This window comes from Macaca mulatta, chromosome 8, assembly GCF_049350105.2.
Source record: "Macaca mulatta isolate MMU2019108-1 chromosome 8, T2T-MMU8v2.0, whole genome shotgun sequence".
Classification (NCBI taxonomy): Eukaryota; Metazoa; Chordata; class Mammalia; order Primates; family Cercopithecidae; genus Macaca; species Macaca mulatta.
Genome location: NC_133413.1, coordinates 67019047 through 67046142, shown reverse-complemented (window position 1 = coordinate 67046142; position 27096 = coordinate 67019047). Strand labels below are relative to the sequence as shown.

Here is a 27096-nt window from a genome sequence, read left to right as displayed (position 1 = left end):
TCTGAATGAACACTTTAAGTCCCCCAAATTTTTCAAGGATAATACCTTTCAGAATATAGTTAATATTCTCAATAAGTTAACAAGGGGCAGCTGTAATACCCTTTCTCCTTGTTCTGTCTTGGAGGCAGCCTTCTAGCTAAAACTCAAATGCAATCCTCCCTGCCCATTTTTCGCAATGTCTTCACTATCCCACTGAAAATCAGACTCCCTGTCACACAACCCTAGGTCCAAGTCCTTTGTGGGATTGTAGTGGCACCACTTAACTGTTCTGCAACCCTGAGAGCACTTAATGTACTTGCAACATCTTAGTTTACTAGTCAAATAATACCAGGCAAGTCAAGGCTCAAAGATTTTATGTCTTTAGCTGTAAAACTGCCCTAGTAATCTGTGACCTACCGACCTACCTATGGGTTAAATGAGATTAGTGTAAGAAAGTGCCCTGTAGGGAAAGGTACTTGTTAACAAAAAATATTTCCATAATCATTATTTATATAAATTTTAAATTTGACAATTGTGTCAGTTGTTGTTAATTTGTATGTTTTGAAGAATGAAAGGTAAATCTCAAAGGTAAATTTCCTTGTGCAAAATGCTCTCTGTGTACTGTAATTGTTGCCGGAGTATCATGGATTTATCAGTTACCTTTTTCCTTATTCGGACATTCCTTTCTGCAGTCAATCAACATGGATGTGATTGTAGATATCTCCGTAGTTTTGGGAAAATTTCTATATTACTTTTTGGAATCTTTGGTTTACAAGATAATTCCCAAGACGAGAAAGAATGTTGCTGGAGAGATTGTACTTATAACAGGAGCTGGAAGTGGACTTGGGAGGCAATTGGCCATACGTTTTGCCAGACTTGGAGCCATTTTAGTTCTATGGGATATTAATCAAGAAGGCAACACGGAAACGTGTAGACTGGCCAAAGAAAACGGGGGTGAGAAAGTGTTTCCCTATACGTGTGACTGTAGCAACAGACAAGAGGTCTACAGAGTTGCTGATCAGGTAAGCTGACTGGTGTTCTCTGCTTCTATTCCCAAGGAAAATACTGCATCTCATATGCACTTTTACAGATAGAAGTTTGCCATAAATTTCCCTCGAGCTCTCTATGTGTTTCCTGCTTGACTCTGCATGTCAGAAATCAGACTGTGTAACCTCCAAAAGGGAGAACAGTGTAAACAAGGCAAGTGGGAATCTGAGAAGACTGAGCCCAGAGCTGCCCAGCTGCATTTTCGGGGGTCTCATTCACCGGCCGGAGGTGGTGGAAAAGAGGCCTCCTCCTGGCTTTGCAGCTCATTGGTTGTACAATGTTTAACAAGTTACTGGCCCTTTCTAGGTCCCTGTTTCTTCAACTGTAAAACGAAAGGATTGAACCAAATGATCTTTAAGATGATATCCAGCTTTAACTTAACTTTCTATGTTTTGTGATTTGTGATTCCTCTTTTTTTTGTTGTTTGTTTTTGAGACATAGTCTTGCTCTGTTGCCCAGGTTGGAGTGCAGTGGTGCCCATCTCAGCTCGCTGAAGCCTCCATCTCCCCAGTTCACACAATTCTCCTGCCTCAGTAGCTGGGATTACAGGCCCACACCACCATGCCCAGCTAATTTTTATATACTGTTTTTAGTAGAGACTGGTTTTCACCATGTTGGCCAGGCTGGTCTTGAACTCCTGAGCTCAAGTGATCCGCCCACCTTGACTTCAAGTGCTGGGATTACAGGCGTGCACCAGCACACCAGGCCGATGGTTTGTGATTCTAATGCATCATATCCATTATCATCATGTACTGAGGCTATATATGAAATATACAGTAAAAACAAAACAAAAAAATATAAATATGCATTTAGCATATTTTAGACCAAATTTCCTCTTAGACTTAGCCTGTTGATATTTGTTCTAACTCCACATTAAATATTGACAAATACTCTAAATTGCAGCTACCATCTGCTATGTAGCTAGCAGGTACCCTAACAACAATGGGTCAGCTTTTGAGTAGCATTTCGGCCATGTTACCTCAAGTACGGTGTGGTGAGGCTGGATGCAGATGGAGAGAAAGAAACAGAATCGAGCATTTCCATTTTGTTTTGCTCACTATCCCTGGGGGCGAACACAGCACAGCCTGCAGGACCATGAAGGGGAGCACTGGGGTCACTCATGAAGCAGGGAGTTTGGGCCAGTGGTGGGGGCCTTTATGTGTTTTCCTCAGAAAGGAATGGGCAAGGCAGGGTAAGCATGTTCAGCCCTGGTTAATTGTAATAACTTCAGGGGGCTCTAGGGCATAGAGGCTGCCCCTGGTTGTCTGGTACCTGGCCCTGGTGTGACTAGGGTGGGCATAGAGCAGCCTAGAGTGTGAGGACTCAATAAGGGAAGTGTTTGGATATGTGGACTTAACTGGTTGCTCAGGAAGGGGAACTGATCAGCCTCTAGCCATTGCCTCAAATTGGTCAAGACACACTAGAAAAAAAAAAAGCCCACTATATCACAAATAGTTACTATTCTAAGCACATTACACACATCACCACTCATTTAATCAACACAATACCACCTTCTTAGGTATACATCATTATCGTCATCCCCACTAACAAATGAGAAAACTGAGGAACAAAATGAATATGTAATTTGCCCAAGATCATAAAACTAATGATTAGCCAAAACCCAGGCAGGTTGAAGCCAAAGTGTGTTCTCTTATCCACTATGCTATGGCCCAAAGGGGTGCAAACACTTTGATAACAGAATATCCAAGGGATTTTCCATCCCTTCGGCAATCAATCTAAGCTCTACATATGAAATTCACTTATTGATCCATTCAAAAAACATTGATTGAATCCTACTCTGTGACACTTAACCTTCTGAAGCACCCTCTTCACCCTTATCCATCATTTTCTATTGCCTTCTTCTTTATTTGGTGGTCCCACAGGATTTTTTCTTTATAATTCATCATGAGCTAATGCAAGTATTGTATTGTAGATCTTTAGGCATATTTTAGTACAAAGCAAGTGGAATCAAAGTTAGTCCTCATTTGTAAAGGGAAAGACACGTGGCTGGAAAAGTTCGTAGACGAATATATCCAGGATGAGCTTGGGAAGCAGTCTAACAGAGCTCCAGTCCCAGTACCACTAACTAGCCAGATCAGGACCCTGGAGAAAGTTTTTTCTTCCAAAGTATCATCCCATATAATCTTCACAAGGAAGCAGGTACTATCATTTTCTCCATTTTACTAGTGATGGAGCAGAGGCAGAGAGAGCTTAAGGAACTTACCCAGGCCTTAGAGCAGACAAGTGAGGGACCCCATCACCTAGGACAGACCCCATGCTGCATCCCCAAAGGGACATCAACAATATGTGCATAATGGAAAGACCCCCTCATAATCCTCTTTCTTTGATCAAAAGTATTGTAATCTCCTGCCCTTTTGCCCCATTGCCAACCCCTAACAAATCTTTCCTTCTTGGTCAACATTTTCTTGCTACTTAGTAGAAACCAGACTAAAAACTTTAACCTAAAATTATCTTTTCACATTAAAATGTTCTTTTCTGCACTCCTATAAATAGAATTTTTCTCAGCCAACTACTTTATATGCTTTTTTTGTATAATTTCAATTATGTAGCAACTTCCAAGAAACCTAAATACTAGGGTTGTACTTCAAGACTTTCAACAAACCACAGGCTTTACCGGATTCCTTGAAATTTGTGGAAAGGTGAATGGCAATAACAGCATTCTGAAAGTGCATAGTCATTAACTTCCCAAAATTAGATTGAGGTAACATTCTCATCTCCAACATAGAAAACCAATATATTAATAAATTGCTTTTGTTAAAATAAGCAGGTTCACAATTTATTTTCAAATGTCCAGATCCAATCAATCATTAATATTTATTTGTACGTGTGCGTATGTGTGCATGTGCACACACATGAGACTTGCCTGTTACAGCAATAATCATTTTGACTAGAAAGAGCAGTAAATTTGGGGGAAAACAGCTTTTTGTGTGAATTTAAATTGGGTATGAATCACTGTTGCTCTTCTCAAAAGCTATGGGTCTTTTGGCAAGATCTTAATTTCTCAGAGCCTGTTTCCCCATCTGTATACTAGGATAATGATGGCTCCCTAGACTGCCTCTTGGAGTTACAGTGAAAATTAAATCCCATGATCTAGATAAAATTTATCTTGGCCCTGTTGTCCCTAAGGCTCAGGGCTTCTTAAACTGCAGACAGCAGCCACTGGGCTTTTCTTAAGTGTTCAGGAACATATTAAGCTGAAGATTCCACCTCTTTCTTGGGTCTCTGTTTCCACCTCATTGGTCTTGATGAGCACTTGCTCACACTGATTGCTTCACCAAACCAATGGGATGCCTTTCTTTAAAAGTTAGTCTCCTGTGGATGTTTGCCTCTGCCCTGCCTCTCTCCCTAACAGAGGAGTCTAATTCCTCAGCCCAGCATCAGCTCAGCAGTATTAACTATTCGTTTCCTAGCTCATTCCAATCTACTACATCAGCAGCAATATTTACCTTATTCTCCAAATCGTGTTATCTGGCAGGCTCAGCTAGCAGTGCATGAACCAGGAATTAGAAAACAAAGTCAGGGCAGGCGGTGCTCCTTGTTTAGAAACAAAGAAACAGATGGTTGTATAAGCTGAGAGATCCAGTTCAGGGGAGGAAAGTCTTAATTGCTGTTTAAACATACTTCATGGTTTGCCATTGGGTCAGCTTTCTCAATGTCACCTACAAAGTCATAATAATGTGAGTCAAAAAGGCGAAGAGAGGAAACCAGTCCCTAAGGTGTTTCCTGAAGCATACTCTTCTCTGAGCAGCGCTTGTGGTATACTGGGGTTTATGCAGGCAGATGAGGTGGGCAACTTAGGAGGGAAGAGTGAAGGAAAATGAATGAGGACTTAAGAGGCGTAAGAGCGGCACAGCTGAGGGACTCAAGGCAACATCAGTCACAGAGAGTAATTCGATTCGACAGGGTCTGTTGGATAGAAGAGCACAGAAACACGGAAGTCCATCGGCAGCCGATGAAAGGCATCCATGTTTAGGATGTGTTCATGCCGAAAACTGATCTGGCTTGAGGGAATGAGATATGTCTTGCCTTCCTCCTCAGAGAGGAGTAGGGGAGATGATGCCCACAGAAGCAGGCATCAGACACCCGCTGACGTACTACGGAAAAACCTGTAGGCCATCTGAAGGGAACGGTCCTGAGACATGCAGGGAGGCAGTGTCACTCAGACTCCACTGCCATTAGTGACCCAGGAACGGGCAGTCGTGTAACAGAAATGGGAGGTGAGGAAAATATGCTGCAGGCCGTCTTCACACAAAAAAATCCAGAATCTGGCTAAATCTGGTTCTTTTTTTAAGATAATTTGTCATAAAGTTACTTTAAAGCTGAGGAATTTCTACATGCAAGATAAAAATATCTAGCTTCAGAGAAACTACATGAAAAAAATGAGAAAAAAAAATTGCAACTTGGGAAAATAAATGTGAAAATGCAACGCCTCAGTTGAACTAATGCTTGCCTCCCTCTGGCCAGGTCAGGAAAGAAGTTGGTGACGTGACCATCCTCATTAACAACGCTGGTATAGTCACAGGAAAGTTCTTACTCGATATTCCAGATCACATGGTGGAAAAATCCTTTCTTGTAAACGCCATCTCTCATTTCTGGGTAAATCTCTTTCTTTACCATTTTCTTTTGTTGGTGAGTACGAAAATTCCATGCAGTCCTATAAACACTTGTTCGTGCATTTCTCTATAAACATACCATTTGGGGATTTTCCATTGAAAGATGTGGGGTCTCAATCCTTGCAGGGTTTATCTGCTGTGCTTTTCCTGATCTTGTTTTATTCCAAATTGTCAGAGTAATTTCCTTCCCTCTACCCTCTGCAGTTCGTTCTCAAGACTTATTAGGCTTGATTCAGAAATCTTCCCACCTAAATACAAACTGAGAGTGGCAGCAATTATACAAGAGAGATTTAATTTGGCCATGAGTGCAAAAGGAGCTTGTGCAGAGACAGGGGCTATTTTTAGTGTGGTGGTTTATGGGCATGCAGGACTGGGCATTCTAATACAGGAATTAAGATTGGGATGGATCACAATCACCACCATTTATTGAGTACTTGCAGCCATGTTGCCTTTTTCATTCTCATTTTACAAATAAGGAAACTGAGGCCCAAAGTATTTAAATGAATTCCCCAAGGTCAGGCAACCGGTAAATGGTGGCCCATGCTTACAGAAGGAAGAAGTGTGGAGGAGGGAAAAATTACAGAAAGAGAATGAGTGAATTCATGACTCAGGAGTGTCTTTCCTGTGGCCTGGAGTGGTTTACACAATGTTGCCCAGTAGGGCTGTCTTTGATGGGGGAAATGCCCTTCATCTGTGCTTCCTAATATGACAGCCTCTAGTCATCTGTGGCTACTGAGCACTGGAAATGTGGTTAATGGGATTGAGGCACTAAACTTTTAACTTTGTATCATATAATCTATTTAAATACATGTTTATTTATTTATTGAGACAGAGTCTGGCTCTTTTGCCCAGGCTGGAGTGCAGTGGCACAATCTCAGCTCACTGCAACTTCTATCTCCTGGGTTCAAGTGATTCTCCTGCCTCAGCCTCCTGAGTAGCTAGGACTACAGGTGCCCACCATCGTCCAGCTAATTTTTGTATTTTTAGAAGAGATGGGGTTTCACCATGTTGACCAGGCTGGTCTCGAACTCCTGACCTCAGGTGATCCGCCTGCCTTGGCCTCCCTAAGTGCTGGGATTACAGCTGTGAGCCACCACACCCAGCCTTAAATGCATATTTAAATAGCCACACATGCCTAGAGGCTACTTCCTTGGTCAGTGCAACTCTAGAAAGTGGGTAGAGGCTAAAGGAGAGAGGAGTTACCAGAGATGTTTCCACTAAGAGGGTTCATACTTGATGCTGCCAGGGGATGAACAGGGATCAGTGGCAAATGGGGCCTGTGGGAGGAACAGGTGCTGAAACCAGGGTCTTGGGAGACATGGGGAAGTGGGGACAGGTATGGCCCCAGTCCTCTGTGTCTCCGAAAATAGGACCTTGGAATGGGCTTTCTTTACGTGTCACCTGATTCCTCCCTCTTTCCATGCTACTCTTTTATACCACTCTCCATGGAACTCAGAACTATATCCTTGGTCTTCTTCCTTGGTCACCGAAAAGCTAATGGGAACCCCCACTAACCTATTTTAACCAATATTCCTTGAGCACTTACCACAGTGCTTGCCATATAATATACTTCCCAGAAACATTTGTGAAAACCATTGATTTCCTTCCCTGTACTACCCTACCCCAAACATTTCCTTCAGAAAGGGGAAATGTCATCTTCCTAAATGGAGCTAGGGTGCATTCATTCCAATCACATCACAAATCTAGAAATCATCCTGATTCCTCCCCTTCCCTCACCCCACATCCTTGGCTGTCCCTGCACGACATGCCCAAGTGCATGTCTCTCCCTTCTGCCGCCAGCCCCTAGATCAAACCATCCTCATCTCTCACCAACAGCTCTCCTCAGGGCCTTCCACCCTCAACACTTTTGCCTTCTAACCCATTTTTATCTGGGAGCAAGGTGATCTTTTCAACAGGTTAATCAAATAATCATCTCACTCCACAGCTGAAAAATATTGAGACTTCCAAATGCACTTAGAATAACATACAGTTGCCTGTCATGGCCTCCCTTATCTGTCCCTCACCTCTCATTCTCTCTACTTTCTGCTAACTTTCTACATGCCAAGTTTCCTGATTAAACTCCAGAGAACATCAAGCTCTTTCTCATCTGAGGGTTTTTGTACAAGCTGTTCTCTCTCCAGCAGGAATATTCTTTCTCCTGACTCACGTAGTAGCCCTTTCTCATTCTTCAGGCTTCATGTAGCCTCTGAACTTGTATCTTTATGTTGTGTGTGTGCTCTGTTGTTTGCCTTGAATCAGCTCTACGGGTGCTCAGAGCTATTCATAAACACACATAAGCCTTCCAGTTGTGTGTCAGCAAGCCTAGAGACAGATGATACTGAGCAACCACTGAAACCAGGAAGTCAACTTCCATCTGAAGATGATGGAAAGACTCTTGATTCATCTCAAGAATTAAAGAACTTTTTAAAATTTTGTTCTACGGCTCTTACTAGCTTATCTATTTCAAGGCTGTGAAACCAAACCCAAGAAATATGTCTCCACCGGGTGCTGCCTGCAGTACTTCTGGGGAGAAATTGTACTGCAGTTCTTCTAGTAAGAGATTTGCTTTTTTATCTTGAGGTCTCTCAAACCTGCCAAGGCTACTGGTTTGCCAAGAAGTGACCTCCCTTACTACCTGTAAGGCTGGCAGGGGACCTATGACCCATAAAGCAGGTATCAGTTCAATTTCCTGAGGAGACAGCTGGTTCAATATATGAACAGCAACCATCATCCCTGAAGAATAGGCTTGTCATACATGATTAAATTAAACTTATTCTTAAATGGGGCACACCTGTGCTCTGGTTGCATTATCAAGCTATTCATTATATCCTGGAAAAAGAAGGCCTGGGTCTTACTGAACAGGTACAAATAGGCAAATCACCATGAAAGATGAAGGATCTCAGTAAGTCATTGCAATAGAATCTACCCAACTGCCTTCAGTAGGTTTGTGCACTAGGGCAATTAATAGCTTTCATATTATCTGTAAAATTAGCTTGATTGTATATGAGTGTACAATGATTAAAATAAGTTAAATATCATTCCACACATTTTTCTAAGCTTAACCTATTGTGAAAACATTTGTCTGAATTTCAAGTACTAAAATTATTATCATCCTTACATTCCTTTGAATCTTCACTTAGTTTATAATCTAAACCAAGATCCCCATAAGATATTTTTCCCTGAATTAAGATAGCATTCAAAAAGTTGAGTTCCACTTTGCATTAGCTTCCTGAAGAGAGAACTGGAAACACATCAAGAAAGAAAAGGGGCTTGCTCACATGCCCATCAGAAAATAGAACTTTGACCACATGAAATTTCCCTCACTGATGCTGTGACCCAGACATATACCATTAATTCTGTTCTGCCTGATGCTGGTCAGGGCCTGCTTTCACATAGTCATCTGCTCCTGGACTAAACAGGTTCTATGGACCTGGCTCAGCCCCAGACGTGACCTTGCAGGGGCCTCCTCATTGTGGCAATGTCAGCCTACACTGGGAAGCCCATTCCAATGAGTCAATCCTTGGCACTGTCCAGGCCACACTGCAACTCTGAGTGTGTCCTTCTGGGCTGTCTTAACAGGCACAGTTTCCAGTTTGTAGTACTAGAAGCCTCCAGGAAAGAAGAGGAAGACTAGAAATTACCTACTGATGACAAAACTGAATGGCTCTAGTTAATTCATTTCAATAACCAAAAATACCAAATTAAGAAAACAGAATCTGCTATTGGGATATAAGACATAATTATTTTATAAGAATTTGGTTACTTATTATAGCAAGAGCACTGACAAATCCTCAGGGTCTTTCTAACTGTCCTGGCAAGTGTGCAGTCTCTGGGTAAATATATTTGTATTAATAAATTCATCCAAGAAAAGGTTGAGTTTTCTTTTGGAGTTGACAATTTTTCCCCACATTTTCTCAGGGCAGGTCCTAAATAGGGTTCAGCTAATTAGGAAATGTGGAGCATACCCAATATACCTCATTTTCTCTAGCGACCTTGCTGCTAATTGCTGTGTTATGAAATCAGGCCAAGGGAACAGACAATGGGTGATTTGGTCACCTAAGAAGTACCAAAGATGACTCTGAATGCAAAAACACCTCTATAGATTTATTTTTCTAAACAAAAACTATGGAATAGCTATAATTGGCTGCCTTAAGAGCCAGAGTGACAATAGTTTGGTTTTGATTTTTAAATATACCTAACAGCACATCACAGTACAATTATTAAGGGATTTTAGATCTTTCAGATGCGGCAAATTTTTGGCTATTTGATTTAACAAAAAGTTAATTAGGGCTCAAGTGCTCAGAGTAAGAATATTTTGACAAGATAAGAATCCGTGCTCTCTGGGCAGACTACACAAAGGTCAAAAATAGGTTTCCAATACCTCTTGTTTATAACAGACTGGAATATTCCAAGAGATTTTAAGCTACCAGGTCCATCATCTTTATCATATTTGTTTCTTTTGTTCATTAATTTTAATATGCTCTTATATGTGTGTATGAGCTTAAACACACACAAAAACTGTATCACTATGTACCTATATCATTTTTAGCTTTCAATGATCACTTTAAAACATAAACAACTTTATCATATTAAAAGTTAAGGTGTATATTACATTGAATTTACTATCTCAATTGAAACTTTACAAAAAAAAACAAGTCAAAGTGGTGCTGAGTGACTCAATACCCTTTCTCTGTGAATTTTAATTTTTTTAATTGCATTGGTAACCAAAAATTTCTCATAAATTTATATAACTTAATATTATCCTGAAATATTCAAGCCATTTAAGTTACACTACAGAGCAATACAATCACTGTTGATATTAAAAGCTTGTCAAAGGGACAACATTGAAAACTTATAAAAGGCAATGCAAGTGCAGTAACTAAGAAAAAGCAACTTGCAACACTAAAGTTCAAAAACATCAATCTTTATTTGACAGTAAAGTCATCATTCATTGTAGCTCAATTTAACTGTATGCATATCTGTATTCTTTATAACCAGAAATGTTTTGTGGAAGCAAAGATAATCTGTCTGACCCATAAACCAGCATTGAAAAATTTAGAAAGGGTATTAATTTGGCTTTTCCATGAAAAAAAAAAGTCTTACATAAATGCATTAAAATGAAATCCAGCAAATCTGATGTTTGTTTTCATTATATCCCACATGTGATAAAATCAGGAAATCCTAATTAACAGGATATAGCTGTTTATCAAACAAAATCCTGATAAACAGCATATAGCTGTTTGTCAAACAAATCTGATTTGTTCACAGATTTACTTTGATTAGGAGTAATGTACAAATCTAGATCCATATGTAATTTTCTACTAATTTCTCAGGCACTAAAAACATTTTACAAAAGGTAAAATACATTTTTGGCAACTAATTGCTGACTCAACACTTACTTTACTCCTTTTTCTTTCCTTTAATAATAGATATACATCTAGTGAGCACTAGTTATGGGTCCCTATGAGCAATTCATCTTCTAGAATGTTCTAAAAAAGTGCCCCACTGGTACATAGGGCTGCAAATTCAAACAGACCTTTGTCATTACCTACTACTTTCCCCTCTAGGGGGGAGAACTTTTCTCAACTGAACACACAAGAAGCTAGCCGCAAATTCAGCCACAGCCAAAAGTAAATACACATACAGAAACATTTGCAGAAAAAAAAGTTGATAGAGAAACGCAAACAAAACTGAATTCCTAGGCCAGGTACTGTGGCTCATGCCTGTAATCCCTGCACTTTGGGATGCTGAGGCGAGTGGATCACTTGAGCCCAAGAGTTCAAGACCAGCCTGACCAACATGGCGAAACCCCATTTCTGCAAAAAATACAAAAACAAGCCAGGCATGGTGGTGCGTGCCTGTAATCCCAGCTACTGGGAAGGCTGGGTCATGAGAATGGTTTGAACCTGGGAGGCAGAGGTTGCAGTGAGCTGAGATCACACCACTGCACTTCAGCCTGGGTGACAGAGAGAGACTCTGTCTCAGAAACCAAAACTCCTAAAAGTGGCTACATCCCTGTGAACAGGTGACTTCCCACCCTCATCATTTTTTTTTTTTAATTTCACCAGTGTTCAGTTGTATCACAAACTATTGTAGGCCACTGCTTTCTCTCCCTTACTCTGGGGAGTTTCACTGTCCCCAGCCATGGGATTTCTTATAAAGGTAGCACTGACACTCACCTTCAACTCCATTTCTCAGTTTCATTTTCTTGAAAGTTTCATAAACTTTTAGATATCAATAGTGCTGCCACTGCTGGGCCTCTATACCTAGGCTTCCTGTCCTTAAACCTAACTGGGTCTACCAGACAGTCACTGAGATGTTCTCTGGGCCTCTGGCCAGATCTTTCACACCTTTGTGTTGAAAGACAATAACCAGCTCTTGTCATTTCTAACTAGTCTTCAGTCATGACTGATGCAACAAGAATTTAATTTTTGAAAGACAAAAATGTTACAACTATAAGACAGAGATGTATAAATTGCCACCTCACTTGGATAGGAAATGTCATAAGAGGCCAATTGTTCACATCTAAGCAGAAACTTGTCAATTAGTTCAGCAGCTCTAGGACAAAGTTACTGAGATAAAGAATATCTCAAAAACAAATGTGTCACTCTTTGATCCAGTGTCTGCTCTCTGTTCTACTGGTCCCTTGTAGGTGAGCACATCTTGGCACTCTTCAAAACTATAAATACCAAATTCTGACAATGTTAACGTTGCAATCTCATAGAAATAGATCATGAGCATTGTAAAGGTTAGGTTGAAATCACTGATGAGAGAACCAGTAGAATAACACAACCAGTGAGATAATGATATCAGAAACGTGGATTTACACAGTGAATGAGAAAAGGAGTGCTGAAATAAGAATAGATCTAAGATGTGGTAGTGCTTTACTCACCTGGGTGTGTTTAGCTTGCACTGAAATTCACTTTTCCTTAAACAATTCCTCCCATTCTGCCAAACCATCAGGGCAAGGGCAAATCTTGTTTAGGGTAAAGCCAGGAAGGTAAATGCAATTAAATTTTAATATGAATTGCTAAAAACTACATGGAAAAGTTCAGCTTACCAGAAAACTAGGTTTTAAGACTTTTAGCCAACCACAAATATAAAATGTTCATTTGATTCAATTAGTACAGTGTACCTCAAAAGAAAAAGAAATCAAATAATATAGATTAGTACATAATAACCTCTAATCTCATTGAAAACAATGACTATATGGTACCTACTTTTCTACTGCCACAGAATTTAACACATTATGGTGTTAAATAAATATGTGTTAAATTAGTCAATTCATCAAATACTTATGAAGCAAATATAGTAATGAATGAAATATTAACAAAATGCATTTATACCTTCCAGACTTGTAAGGCCTTCCTTCCTGCCATGATTAAAGCTAACCATGGTCACCTGGTTTGTATTTCAAGTATAGCAGGAGTATTTGGTATTAATGGACTATCAGGTGAGTACTTTGTTTCACCATGTGTCACAGAACTCAGAAATTAGGACTCTTCCAAGAGAGATAGAAGCTCTTCCTGCACCAAGGGGAAATCTCTGAAATAGCTGACTCTATTCATAATGCCAGCATTCTCTTCTATTTCCAGAAGGAGATATATTCTCTTAAAAAAAAAAAAAAAAAAAAAAAAAAAAAAAAAAAACAGAATATGCCTATTGGCTTTGGTCTTCTTGGGTTAGGAAACACTGATATGATTTCCATTTTTTGTTGGATATAGCATGTGGAGACGTAAGAGTGGAGTGTGGAGATGTAGGAGTGGAGTGTTTGCCCACATAAATTGACTCTGACAGGAATGCTTTGTCCCCAAGGACAAGCCGGAGAAAGGGGAAGGAGATTCCTTTTTTTTTTTTTTTTTTTTGAGAGGGAGTTTGGCTCTGTCACCCAGGCTGGAGTACAGTGGCGTGATCTCGGCTCACTGCAAGCTCCACCTCCCAGGTTCACGCCATTCTCCTGCCTCAGCCTCCCGAGTAGCTGGGACTACAGGCGCCCACCACCACGCTCGGCTAATTTTTTGTATTTTTAGTAGAGATGGGGTTTCACCGTGTTAGCCAGGATGGTCTCGATCTCCTGACCTTGTGATCCACCCACCTCGGCCTTCCATAGTGCTGGGATTACAGGCGTGAGCCACTGTGCCCAGGGAGATTCAATTTTTAAATGTAAGAGTTAATTCAAATTTTAAGATAATTTCAATTGTCAAGCTCTATTACTAATAGTTCCTCACTTTGTTTCAGATTATTCTGCAAGTAAATTTGCAGCTTTTGGCTTTGCTGAATCTCTCTTTTTTGAATTAACTATGGCAAAGAAAACTGAAGTTAAAACCACCATCGTGTGCCCACACTTCATCAACACTGGAATGTTTGAAGGCTGTATAAGCAAGTAAGTTAACTCTTAAAGTAATCTTTGCTCTTATAATAATCTTCCACTCTATGTCATCGTCTGATGATTTTGAAGTTTTGAAATAAAAGAAACAATGAGAATGACTAATTTAGTAAAAGAAAATTTCAATATGTATGATATTTATAAATTTATTCAATTTAAAGACAATAATATAGTTGTGAGGTTTATGATTTAGTAAAACTTTAAACCTAAAGTACTAATCAGTATATTAAAATGTAACAGAGAAATTAATACTGAGAACTTTGAAAATATTTAGCATTGTAGTATTGAGAAGATAATTTTTTCCTAAAGAGAATACAAAGGTATAAATAACCTCAGAAATAAAATATTTGGTAAAATTGATTAATATATGGGGGGAGGTATTGCAGAGTGACATTTTGGTATGAAGGTTAAATTTATCTAGAACAGTCCAAACTAGGATGCAAATATAATATGAGAACTTTTACATAGGGAGCCAGTCAGTGAGTATACTGGAAAGTATAAACTGAATATGAGGACAAGCGTAGTTATTACAATAATTAAAAAAGAGACTGACACAATCCAAATGACATGAATCAGCTGTATTTGTGGGACACGGAGACGGCCAACAGAAAGCCTGGCTTAGAGGCAATCAAACTATTTAGAGTCTAGTGAAGCTTTAAAATTAAATAGAAAGTTCCAAAACAAGTGGTCAAGTGTTAACAGAATGTATAGGGGAAAGCTTTCCCCAAAGAGACATCTATTAAGCTGGTCAAAATTAGCAAAGACAATCATTCAAAATTTCTGGAGATTGGCCGGGCGCAGTGGTTCATGCCTGTAATCCCAGCACTTTGGGAGGCCAAGGTGGGCAGATAACCTGAGGTCAGGAGTTAGAGGCCAGCCTAGCCAACATGGTGAAACCCTGTCTCTACTAAAAATACAAAAATTAGCTGGGTGTGGGAGTGGCGCACGTCTGTAATCCCAGCTATTCGGGGGGCTGAGGCATGAGTATCGCTTTAACCCAGGAGGTGGAGGTTGCAGTGATCCAAGATCACACTACTGCACTCCAGCCTGAGTGACAGAGCAAGACTCTCAAAAAATAAACAAACAAATAAATAAATAAATATATAAATAAAATCTCTGGAGATTGATCAAAGGGGATGCAAAAAATCGAGAAGCATTTGTTGAATAAAATCTATGGAAATTCAGTAAGAACACTAAAAGACCACAGCTCTAGGGCTTGGGACAATCCCTCTTGCCTTTTGGGATAATGGTTTCAGCAGACTTGACAACAAAGTAACAGTTCTTTCACTCTTCCTGGGGGTGAAAATGCTATTCTGGGTGGTTTGACAGCCATTGGAACATTGGCAAATCCCATTTTTAACAGCTCCATGCAGGAGAAGGCCTATATTGTGTGAATAACCTCAGCCAGACAGTGCTTGATCATCTTATGAAGGGAAGATCCAGAAAGGGACTCTTGGTGAAGAAGGCAGTTCTTCTTCCCAGAACAGCTCCTTGTTGTGACAGAACTGCTCCACTAAGCTCAGCAGTCAAGTAGCAGGTTCCATCTTCCCCAGATTCCTAAGGCAGGATACTTGTTTTAGGTAGATTTCCCAGGCAATGAGTATTAGCAGATCCCATTATCCCAGGCTCCAGACTGTGGAAGATCCATACAGGATAGTGGCAATAGCTGGTTGCCAGAATGGTTCCGGTCATCTCCACCTCCAACTCTTACATCCTGATTGATAAGGACAATTTGGGTAAAGTAGTCATGGAAGAGTAAGTTTTATATTACCCTTATCTCCTGCTCCATAGCACAGAGTAACCAGGTGCCAGGCGAATGTCAAGGCCCTCCTCAAAGACTGGTATCTCTCTGCTTCTGGGGCCTGACTTCAATTGGGTAAGACCATGAACCAGAATACAAAAAGAACAGGACAACCAGCTAGCAAATTGTGGAGGTTAAGAGGCGGGTGTGATAGTAGAAGCAGACCAGCCAAAGCTTGACTAAGAGACAAACAAAAGAGGCAGTAAAAGATTGTCTGGCTAAAACCACAGTCATCTCTGACAGTCAGGAAGATAGTGTGCATGCCCAAGATTATATCCTCTGAGGAATGACACCAAAACTACACACTGACTGTAGAAGAGGGAGATAGACTTCACTGAACTAGTACAGCCAAGTCACTAAATAAATAAACAAGCCAACAACCATAACAAAAAGCCCTATGGGAGAGTATTATCCAGAGTTTCTAAAGTATGTTATCTGTAATGTCTACTTTTTAACAAAAAATTATGAGCTATTCAAAGAAACAGGAAGATATGACTTAGAAGCATAAACATAGAAGCAAAAACATAGGTAACATAGAAGCAAAAACATAGATAACAGAAATTGCTTTTAAGGGAGCTCAGATGTTGGACTCAGGAAAGAAACCTTAGAAAGCTATTATAAATACATTCAAAGATCTAAAAGGATCTTTGTTTGAAAAATGAAAAAAGGTATTATGACAATGTCTCATCAAATTTCAACAGATTGAAAGTATAAAGAAAAACAAATGTAAACTTAGAAGTGAAAAAGATATGATGACAATGTCTCAACAAATTTCAATAAATAGATAGTAAACAGAAAAAAACAAATGTAAATTTAGAAGCAGAAAAGAAAAATAACTGAAAAGAAAGATTCACAAGAGCAGTTCAAGAGTAGATTTGAGTTGGCTGAAAAAAGAATGAGTAAACTTGAAGATACACGGATACAGCTTATGTAATCAGAAGAAAAGAGAGAAAATAAAATGAAGAAAAAAATAGCTTCAGAGAAATCTGGGACACTGTTAAACAAATAAATACATACGTGAAGAGAGTAACATTAAAAGAATATACAGAGATGCTGGGCGTGGTGGCTCACTCCTGTAATCCCAGCACTTTGGGAAGCTAAGGCTCACTTGAGCTCAGGAGTTTGAGACCAGCCTTGCAAACATGGTGAAATCCCATCTCTACTAAAAATACCAAAAAAAAAAAAAATTAGCTTGGCATGATGGCATGCACCTGTAGTCCCAGCTACTTAGGAAGCTGAAGCAGGAGAATCACTTGAACCTGGGAGGTGGACATTGCAGTGAGCCAAGATCAAGCCAGTACACTCCAGCCCGGGCAACAGAGCAAGACTCTATCAAAGAAAAAAAAAAAAAGAATATACAGAGAAAGGAGCAGAAAAAATATTCAAAGAAGCAACGGCTAAAAACTTCCTAAAGTTGATGAAAAACATTAATTTACATATTTAAGAAACTCAGTGAACTCCAAGTAGGGTAGACACAAAGGGTTCCACACCCAGACATATCATAGTCAAAATGTTAAAAGATGCAAGCAAACCTATATCTTGAAACTAGCAAAAGGAAAAAAAAAAAGTTTTATCATATACAAAGGAACCCAAATGTGATTAATGACTGACACCTCAACAGAAATAATGAAAGCGAAGAGGCAGTGCGATAACATATTCAAAGTACTGGTGGGAAAATTACGCACCAAGAATCCTATATCCAGCAAAAGTCTCTTTCAAAAATGAAAGCAAAAGGAAGGCAAACCAAAACAGAGAATTTATTGCTTAGCATACCGCCTCACAAGCAATATTAATGGAAATTCTTCAGAATAAAAACAAGTGACTCCTGAGAGTAATCTGAATCCACATGAAATAAAGTGACAGTAAAGATGACAAAGTAGGTAATTTTTAAAAGACAGTTCAAATGCCTATTTCTTTTCCTTTCTTCTCTTCATTGATTATAAATACAATTGTATAAATAAAATGCACATAATAGTTTTATTTGGCCTACCACATATAGAAATGTAACATTTTTGACAATAACAGTACAAAGGACATGAGTGGGGACAAAATTATATTGAAGTACATAAATGACACCAGATGGTAACTCACATCCACAGGAAGAGATGACGAGAACCAGAAATGAAGGAGGTTGATATGACAAAATCCATAAATATATACTTGTTCTCCTTCATTCTCTCAGCTTCTTTGTTTTTTGTTTTTTGTTTTTTGTTTTTTTTTGAGACAGAGTCTCGCTCTGCCGCCCAGGCTGGAGTGCAGTGGCCTGATCTCAGCTCACTGCAAGCTCCGCCTCCCGGGTTCACGCCATTCTCCTGCCTCAGCCTCCCGAGTAGCTGGGACTACAGGCGCCCGCCACCTCGCCCGGCTAGTTTTTTGTATTTTTTAGTAGAGACGGGGTTTCACCGGGTTAGCCAGGATGGTCTCGATCTCCTGACCTTGTGATCAGCTTCTTTAAAACGTAAAACTTACAAAGTAATAACTACAATAATGTGTTTATAACACATATAGACATAATATGTATAACAACAATAGCACAAAAGTGGGAGAGGCATTACAGCTATATAGGAGTAAAGTTCCTATATCTCACTGGAATTAAGATAGTATAAATCTGAAATTGGTTCTGACAAGTAAAGATGCATATTATATGCCCCAGGAAAAAAAACGTAATTTTAAAAATTATCAGCTGGGCACAATGGCTCATGCCTGCAATCCTAACACATTGGGAGACTGAGGCAAGCGGATTGCTTGAGCCCAGGAGTTGAGACCAGCCTGGGCAACATGGTAAGACTTTGTCTCTAATACATATTTATTAGGCGTGGTGCTGCATGCCTATAGTCCCAGCTACTCAGGAGGCTGAAGTGAGAGAATGGCTTCAGCCCTGGAGGTCCAGGGTGCAATGAACAGTGATTGTGCCACTATACAACAGCCTGAGCAACAGAACGAAACTCCATCTCAGAAAAGAATTATTAAAGGATGCTCCTGTGATCAAAGGGCATAGAGAATTATAAACTAAGTATGCTTAATAGACATATATAGAATGCTCCACCAAACAACAGCAGAATGCACATTCTTCTCAAGCACACATAACACATTCTCTGGGATAGACTATATGCTGAGCCATAAAACAACCATCAATAAATTTCAAAGGAATGAAATCATACAAAGTATGTTCTCCAGACGAAATGAAATTAGAAATGAAAAACAGAAGAAAATTTGAGAAATTTACAAATACGTGGAAATGTGACATAGAACTTACATAATATGACTAAAGCAGTGCTTAGGGAAAATTTTATTTTAAAATATAAAACATCTTAAATAAACAAACTAATCTTCCACCTTAAGAAGCTATAAAAAAGAGCACACTAAATTCAAATCAAGCATAAGTAATAATTGTAGCAGAAATAAATGAAATAGAGAGTGGAAAACTAGAGAAAAATCAATGAAACCAACAACCTTAATGATCAACAAAATTAACAAAACTTTAGTTAGACTGACCAAGAAAGAAAAAACAGAGAAGTCTCAAACCACTAAAATCAGGAATAAAAACGAAGACCTTACTACTGGTAACATTGCAGAAAGGAAAAGGACCATAAGGAAATACTACAAAAAATTATGTGCCGAGAAACTAGATAACTTAGATGAAATGGAATAATTTCTAGAGAGACACAAGCTAACAAAACTGACTCACGAAGGAAAAAACATCTGAATAGACTTAAAGATATTAAATTAGTAATCTAAAAAAAAAATTCCCACAAGAAAAATCCCAGATCCAGAGGGCTTCATGGGAAATTCTATAAAACTTTTTAAGAAAAATAGCCACCAATATTTCAAAAACCTCCAAAAAAATACAAAAGGACTGACCACTTCCCAACTCACTCTATGAGGGCAGGATGACCTTGATACTAAAACTGCACAGAGACATCACAAGAAAATAAAACCAAAGATCAAGACCTGTTATGAACATAAACACGAAAATCCTCAATAAAAATACCAGTAAATGGAATCCAGCAACCTATCACATTAATACATCATGATTAAATAGGATTTATCCTGGGAATGTAAGATTGGGTTAATATTTAAAGAGAATTTAATACAGTATATCATATCAGTAGAACAAAGAACAAAAGCTGCATGATCATGTCAAAACACACAGAAAAAGCATTAGATAAAATCTAGCACGCTTTTAAGATAAAAACACTAAGAAAGTAGAAATAAAAGGGAACTTCCATGACTTGATAAGTGGCATCTGTGAAAAAGCCACAGCTAACATCATGTTTAATGCTGAAAGATTGGATGCTTTCCCCCCAAGATCAAGAACAAGACAAGGCTATCCAAATTCACCACTCCGATTTAACTACTGTTCAATAGAACATTTAGACAAAATATAAAATAAAAGATATTTGGATTGGAAAAAAGGAGCAAAACTATCTTTATTCTCAGATGACATGATCTTGTATATAGAAAATCCTGAAGAATACATATGCAAACACACACACACACACACACACATACACACAATTACATCTACAAAATGAATTCAGCAAAGGATCAATATTCAAAATCAACGTACTAAACTCATTTGTATTTCCATACATTTGAAATGAATAATCCAAAAATGAAATTAGTAAAACAAGTCAATTTAACAATAGCATCAAAAATAATAAAATACTTAGGAATAATTTAACGAAAAAAGCACAAAATTTATCCTATGAAAATTACAAAACATCTTCAACGGAGATTAAAGACGACTTAAATAAAAATAAATCCTATGTTCACGGATTGGAAGACTTAATATTATTAAAACACAATATTCCCCAAACTGATCTACAGATTGAATGCAATTCCTATCAAAATTCTAGCTGCCTTTCTTGCATGCATTGACAAGTGGATTCTAAAATTTATGTGGAAATGCAAGGTACTCAGAAAGCCAAAGCCATCTTGAAAAAGAATAAGAAAATTGGATGGAATCACACTTCCCTATTTCAAAACTTACTATAAAACTATACTAATCAAGACAATGTCAAACTTTCTTAAGAATAGACATGTATAGATCAATAGAATAGAACCAAGAGTCCAGAAATAAGCTCTTACATTTTTGCTCAACTGCTTTTCAACAAGGGTGTCAAGACAATTCAATGGAGAAATAATACCCTTTTTAACAAATACTGCTGGGACAACTTGATAGCCATATGCAAAATAATGAAGTTGAACCTCAACCCCTACATCATATACAAAAATTAACTCAAAATAAATCAAAAAGCTAGGAGTAATAGATAAAATCATAAAACTCTTAAAGAAAAATGATGTAAATTTCCATGATCTTGAATTAAGCAATGGTTTGTTAGCTATGACATCAAAATACAAGCAACAACAGAAGATAAATAAACTGGATTCATCAAAATTAAGTACTCTTATGCTTCAAGGAACATCGATAAAGTAAAAATACAACTCAAAGAATGAGAAAACATTTTTGCAAATCTTAGAGCTAACAAGGGACTTGTGTCCAGAATATATAAATAATTCTTAATGACTCAACAATTTTTAAAAGCCCAACTTTTAAGAATGGCAAAAGATCTGAACAGATATTTCTTCAAAAAAAGATGGCCAGGCACAGTGGCTAATGCCTCTAATCCCACTTTGGGAAGCTTACGTGGGTGGATCACCTGAGGTCAGGAGTTCGAGACTAGCCTGGCCAACATAGTGAAACCCCATCTGTACTAAAAATAAAAAAATCAGCCAGGTGTGGTGGTGCATGCCTGTAATCCCAGCTACTCAGGAGGCTGGGGCATGAGAATCACTTGAACCTGGGAGGAGTAGGTTGCAATGAGCGGAGATTGTGCCACTGCACTCCAGTCTGGGCTACAGAGTGAGAATCCATTAAAAAAAAAAAAAAAAAAAAAAGATATAAGTGGTCGGTGTTCAATGTGTACATAAAATGATATTCACCATCATCAATCATCAGGGAAATGCAAATCAAAAGCACAACGAGAATGTACTTCAAACACCCTAAGATGGCTAAACTCAAATAGACAGATAATAACAAGTGTTGATGAGAATGTGGAGAAACTGGAATCCTCATACATTGCCAATGGAATTATAAAATGGTTCAGCCACATTGGAAAACAGTTTGACAGTTCTTCAAAAAGGCAAACAATAAGTTACCATATTTGAACTCCTAGCCATATACCTAAGAGAAATGAAAATGAAATATTTTATACAAATGTTCATAGCAGCAATATCCAAATTGTGAAAACAACCCAAATGTTCATCAAGTGATGAATGAATGAACAAAATGTGGTATATTGATACAACTAAATATTATTCAACCATAAAAAGCAACGAAATTTGATACATGCTACCACGTAAATGTACCTTGATAATGTTATTTTAAGAAGAAGCCAGACACAAAAAATCCACATACTGTATGATTCCATTTATATGAAATAGCCAGAATAGGCAAATCTACAAAGACAGAAAATAGACTATTGATTGCCAGGGACTGAAGGAAAGGACAAGGAGAAAATGACTGCTAATGTGTATGAAGTTTTTTGGCGGAGTGATGAAAATATTCTAGAATTAGATAGTGATGAACAATTTTCTGAATATACTAAAAATCACCACATTTTATGCTTTAAGACAGTGAATTTTATGGTATATGAATTATTTCTCAATAAAGCTGTTATTTAAAAACAATGAATAACTTCACATTAACTTGGAAGGCACAATAAAAAAGACAGACAATAACAGTGTTGTGAGGATATGGACAAATTGGAACCCTTGCACATTGCTGGTGGTACTGTAAATTGGTGCAACTGTTTTGGAAAATACTTTGACAGTTCCTCAAAATGTTAAACACAGAATTAACACATGGCCTAGCAATTCCACTCCTAGGTATATGTCCAAGAGAAATGAAAACACATGTCCCCACAAAAAACTTGTACACAAATGTTTATGCAGCATTATTCATAACAGCTAAAAGGTAAAAACAATCCAAATATCCATCAACTGATGAATGGTTAACCAAAGTGTGTCATATTTGTGTGATAGAATATATGTGATGCAAGAATTCAACAAAAATTAACAAAAGCATTCTGTGAAAAGTGATTGATTATATGGAGTTTATAACAAAAAGTAATGTATATTTTATTAGTAGTAGTAAATCATGTACTATACATGTTTTATATCAGCAGCATTGATAATAAACCTATGTATATACACATATGTACTCATAGCTAATGTAAGTATACTCTACATGTGTTTTTAAGCTATTTAGTTTGTTTCTAACATTATTATTAAAACAATATTAGTAAGAATTGTTAATATGTGACTAAGTCTTATTAAAAGCTAGAGTGTTAAGATCACAGAAAGATGACCAGCCAGGATAAAGGGGCATGGTAGCCAGAGAAGTCAGTGACATTAAGTGATAACTTTTATAAAATTGTTGTCCTTAGATAAACAAACTAAAAAAGAACTCTCCAGAAAAAGAAAGATTCACAATCCTAAAATGGTAGAGAATTAAACAATGATCTGTAGATTCTATTTTTAAATAAGCATTAGAGCCCTTTAGGCTATAGTTCTGGAAAACTTTTAGGAGAATAAAATATAAAGACTAACTGTCAACATTCAATTGTGGAAAATTGATCAGATTCCCAAAATCAGCTGAAATAAACAGAATTTTTGAGGCGAGTGTGGTTCAACTAATTAAGCAGAATAATTTAAAAGTATAAAATGTCAAAGTAATAACTTACGTGATATTTATTTACATTCTGATCCATTTCAACTATTGATTTTACAAACATCTATTTCTGCTTAATGTTGTAACTGACCTATCTAAACTGATACATCACACACGTTCAAGAGATTTTTTTTTTTTTTTTTGGTAAGATAATATTTGCTATTTTGCTTTTTTTTTTTTTTTTTTTGAGATGGAGTCTTGCTCTGTCACCCAGTCTGGAGTGCAGTAAGGCAATCTCTGCTCACTGCAACCTCCACCTCCTGGGTTCAAGTGATTCTCCTGCCTCAGCCTTCCAAGTAGCTGGGATTACAGGTATGGGCCACCACACCCAGTTAATTTTTGTATTTTTCGTAGAGATGAGGTTTTACCATGTTGGCCAGGCTGGTCTTGAACTCCTGACCTCAGGTGATCCATCCGCCTCAGCCTCACGCTCCCAAGTGCTGGGATTAGCAATTGGGCCACGCCTTGCTGTAATTTTGCTTCTTAATAGTATACACCTATGGGATGTTTGGGAGGAACAGAGAGGGAAGAAAGAAGTGAAAAATCTAAAAGCTAATCCCAGTGCTTTGGGAGACTAAGGCAGGCGGATCATGAGGTCAGGAGATCGAGACCACCCTGTATAATACGGTGAAACCCTGTCTCTACTAAAAATACCAAAAAAAAAAAAAAAAATTAGCCAGGCGTGGTGGCAGGCGCCTATAGTCTCAGTTACTCAAGAGGCTGAGGCAGGAGAATGGCGTGAACCCGGGAGGCGGAGATTGCAGTGAGCTGAGATTGTGCCACTGCACTCCAGCCTGGGTGACAGAGTGAGACTCCTTTCAAAAAAAAAAAAAATCTAAAAGCAATCACTTCCATGTTTAGACCATCACACAGCAGAAAATCAACAAAAGCAGAAAGTTTACCGCAGGAAATTAAATATATTGGCATTAGTCCTATTACTGATCATAAGAGAAAACACAAGGCAATTCCTAAGATTTGCATTTTGTTTGACTAGTTTTTCTGTTTGTTTGTTTTTGTTTTATTATTATTATTATTATTATTATTATTATTATTAGATGGAGTCTCACCCTGTTGCCCAGGCTGGAGTGCAGGAGCACAATTTCGGCTCACTGCAAACTCTGCCTCCCAGGTTCAAGACATTCTCCTGCCTCAGCCTCCAGAGTAGCTAGGATTACAGGCGCCCACCACCACACCCGGCTAATCTTTGTACTTTTAGTGGAGATGCCGTTTCTCCATGTTGGCCAGGCTGGTCTAGAACTCCTGACCTCAGGTGATCCAGCCACCTCAGCCTCCCAAAGTGCTGGGATTACAGGTGTGAGCCACTGCACCTGGCCTTTGTTTGACTGTTTACAGCTGTATGTTATAGTTCCATATCTGAAATTTCATAATCAATGCCCTATGATAACAGCAAAAAATACCAGTCTGATAATATCACTATTTGTTATTGTTATTCCAGGTATCCGTTTCTGTTACCAATACTGGAGCAGGAGTATGTGGCCAAAAAAATTGTAAATGCTATTTTAGAGGAACAAGTTTATTTAATGATGCCCAAATTTATATATATCACATTGATTCTTAAACAGTAAGTTAATAATGATCTCACTATCATTCTGGTTATTGTGAACCAATTGTCCAATCACTGCTACCTCTTTTGCATATGAAGCTACTTTATATATTTATTTAATGGTAAGAGGAAGAACCTTAATAGTGCAAAAACAACTTATCGGATTATTGCTGTGTCTTGGTTGCTTCAGACACTGACTAAATTTAACAATTATTTAGGTCTTGCAAAACACACATTTTTTGTTTCAACACAAACAAGTAACAAATTATTTAGGGTTTTTTGTTTGTTTTTTATGTTTTTGGTTTTGGTCAACTATTTAGTTTGATTAGTGTAGAGCTCTACTTTGAAAACAAGGGACAACAAACCACAAGTATGTTGCCAGAAAAATATTAAGGGCATTTTACAATTTCTTCATTTTATTTTGCGACATAGCTCCGGCAACTTCATGCAAGGCCCATGCTATGAGTTCCAGGTATTTGTTAATGGATTCCACCCAGGTCCACATTTAGCATTTATGTGGTGACTACTACATGCTAGCTACTGTGCTGATAGCTTTGCGTGAGTTTTATCAATTTAGGAAATCTGAGGTTTAAAGACAGTAATTTTTGCAGGGTTAAACAACTAATAATATGTGCGCAACTAAGTTTCAAACTGAAGTTTCCAATTTGATTACAGAGCTTAAGGTCTTACCCTCAAGAAATACTACTCCTTTGCTATAAGTAGTAGCAGAGTAGAAAGCACAAGCAGAGATTCACTATTACAAAATTATGTTACTGATAAACACAGTACTTAAATACAGTACTTTCTTTACTATTTATATCTATTCAACATATTTCCTATTTATCCTTAGCTGACCTGATTGCTTAGCTAAGTCAAAGTCCCACATTGTACATTCCATCACATCTGTCCCTAGTTTTTGGCACACTCATCACACCCGTAGTTACTTGCTACCTTGCATGATCCCTAAGAACAGAAAATATTGTCTGAATTGTTTCCTGCTCCTTGCTGCAGCCTAGGACAATACCTAATGTGTAATTAGCATGCCATAAATATTTGCCACATCGAGCTGAATTGAGCATAACTGAGCTGAAGATACAGCCTCTATCCTCAAGGAACTAAAATAATGGTTCTTCATCTTGGGTGCACATTGTAATCACCCAGGGAACATTTAAAACTACAGATTCCTGGGTCCTACCCTCCAGAGATTCTGCTTAAATGGTCCAGATTTTTCTAGTTTTTGCTACCTTTTGTTAGTCTAGTAAATAAGGATATATGTACTCTTTCCACAGAACTCAGGGGTGTGATACAGGGATAAATTGCGGCCTGAGCAATGGGGCTTTTCAAGGCTCTAGTGATTCCAAGGTGTAGCCAGAGTCAAGAGCCATTGGCCTTGAGGATGGTGATGGTACTTGGGGGTGACACAGCACTTTTCTCTTCCATCCTCCCATTAAGTGACACTTTGAACTTTGTATAATTTGCAGTTACTCTTTGCAAAGTAGTTTATTTGACTCCTCTCAAAGGATCATAATTTTTTTCTCTGCTTTTCTTCTAGAATAATGTCTCCAAAAATGGTGATAGCCCTTGGTGAGTACCTCGGAGTGGACACTTGCATGGTTTCTTTCAAAGGGAGAAAGAAAGCAAATGAACTTCAGACTGAAACTGAAGGGAAACACCAATAGCTCAAGCCTCAAACATGGGAATCAAAGTGTTACAAGGATGAATTATTCGTAATTCCTCCTAATGCTTAAAGGATTGCAGTCTACCAAGGATTACTAAAGCTTTCAAAAGTGTCAGTTGTGTTTCCTGGACATAGTTTACACACCAATTATTTTTCTAAGCATTCAAGTTATCTGTCCAGTTTTTCTTATCATTTTTTAGCTTTATAAATGAGGACATTACAGTCTTTTCAATGGACTTTGAACATAATATGTTTATAAAACCATATTAATG

General features: G+C 38.2%; 1 protein-coding gene across 1 annotated transcript; it reads left to right on the top strand.

Annotated features, from left to right (window-relative positions):
- Nucleotides 1-680: 680 nt before the first annotated feature.
- Nucleotides 681-26825, top strand: LOC144330791 (short-chain dehydrogenase/reductase family 16C member 6-like). Its single transcript, XM_077943642.1, has 6 exons — nucleotides 681-1001; nucleotides 5512-5643; nucleotides 13014-13113; nucleotides 13899-14043; nucleotides 25039-25164; nucleotides 26699-26825. The coding sequence occupies exons 1-6, from the start codon at nucleotides 681-683 to the stop codon at nucleotides 26823-26825; spliced, it is 951 nt and encodes a 316-aa protein (XP_077799768.1).
- The last annotated feature ends 271 nt before the right edge of the window (nucleotides 26826-27096 follow it).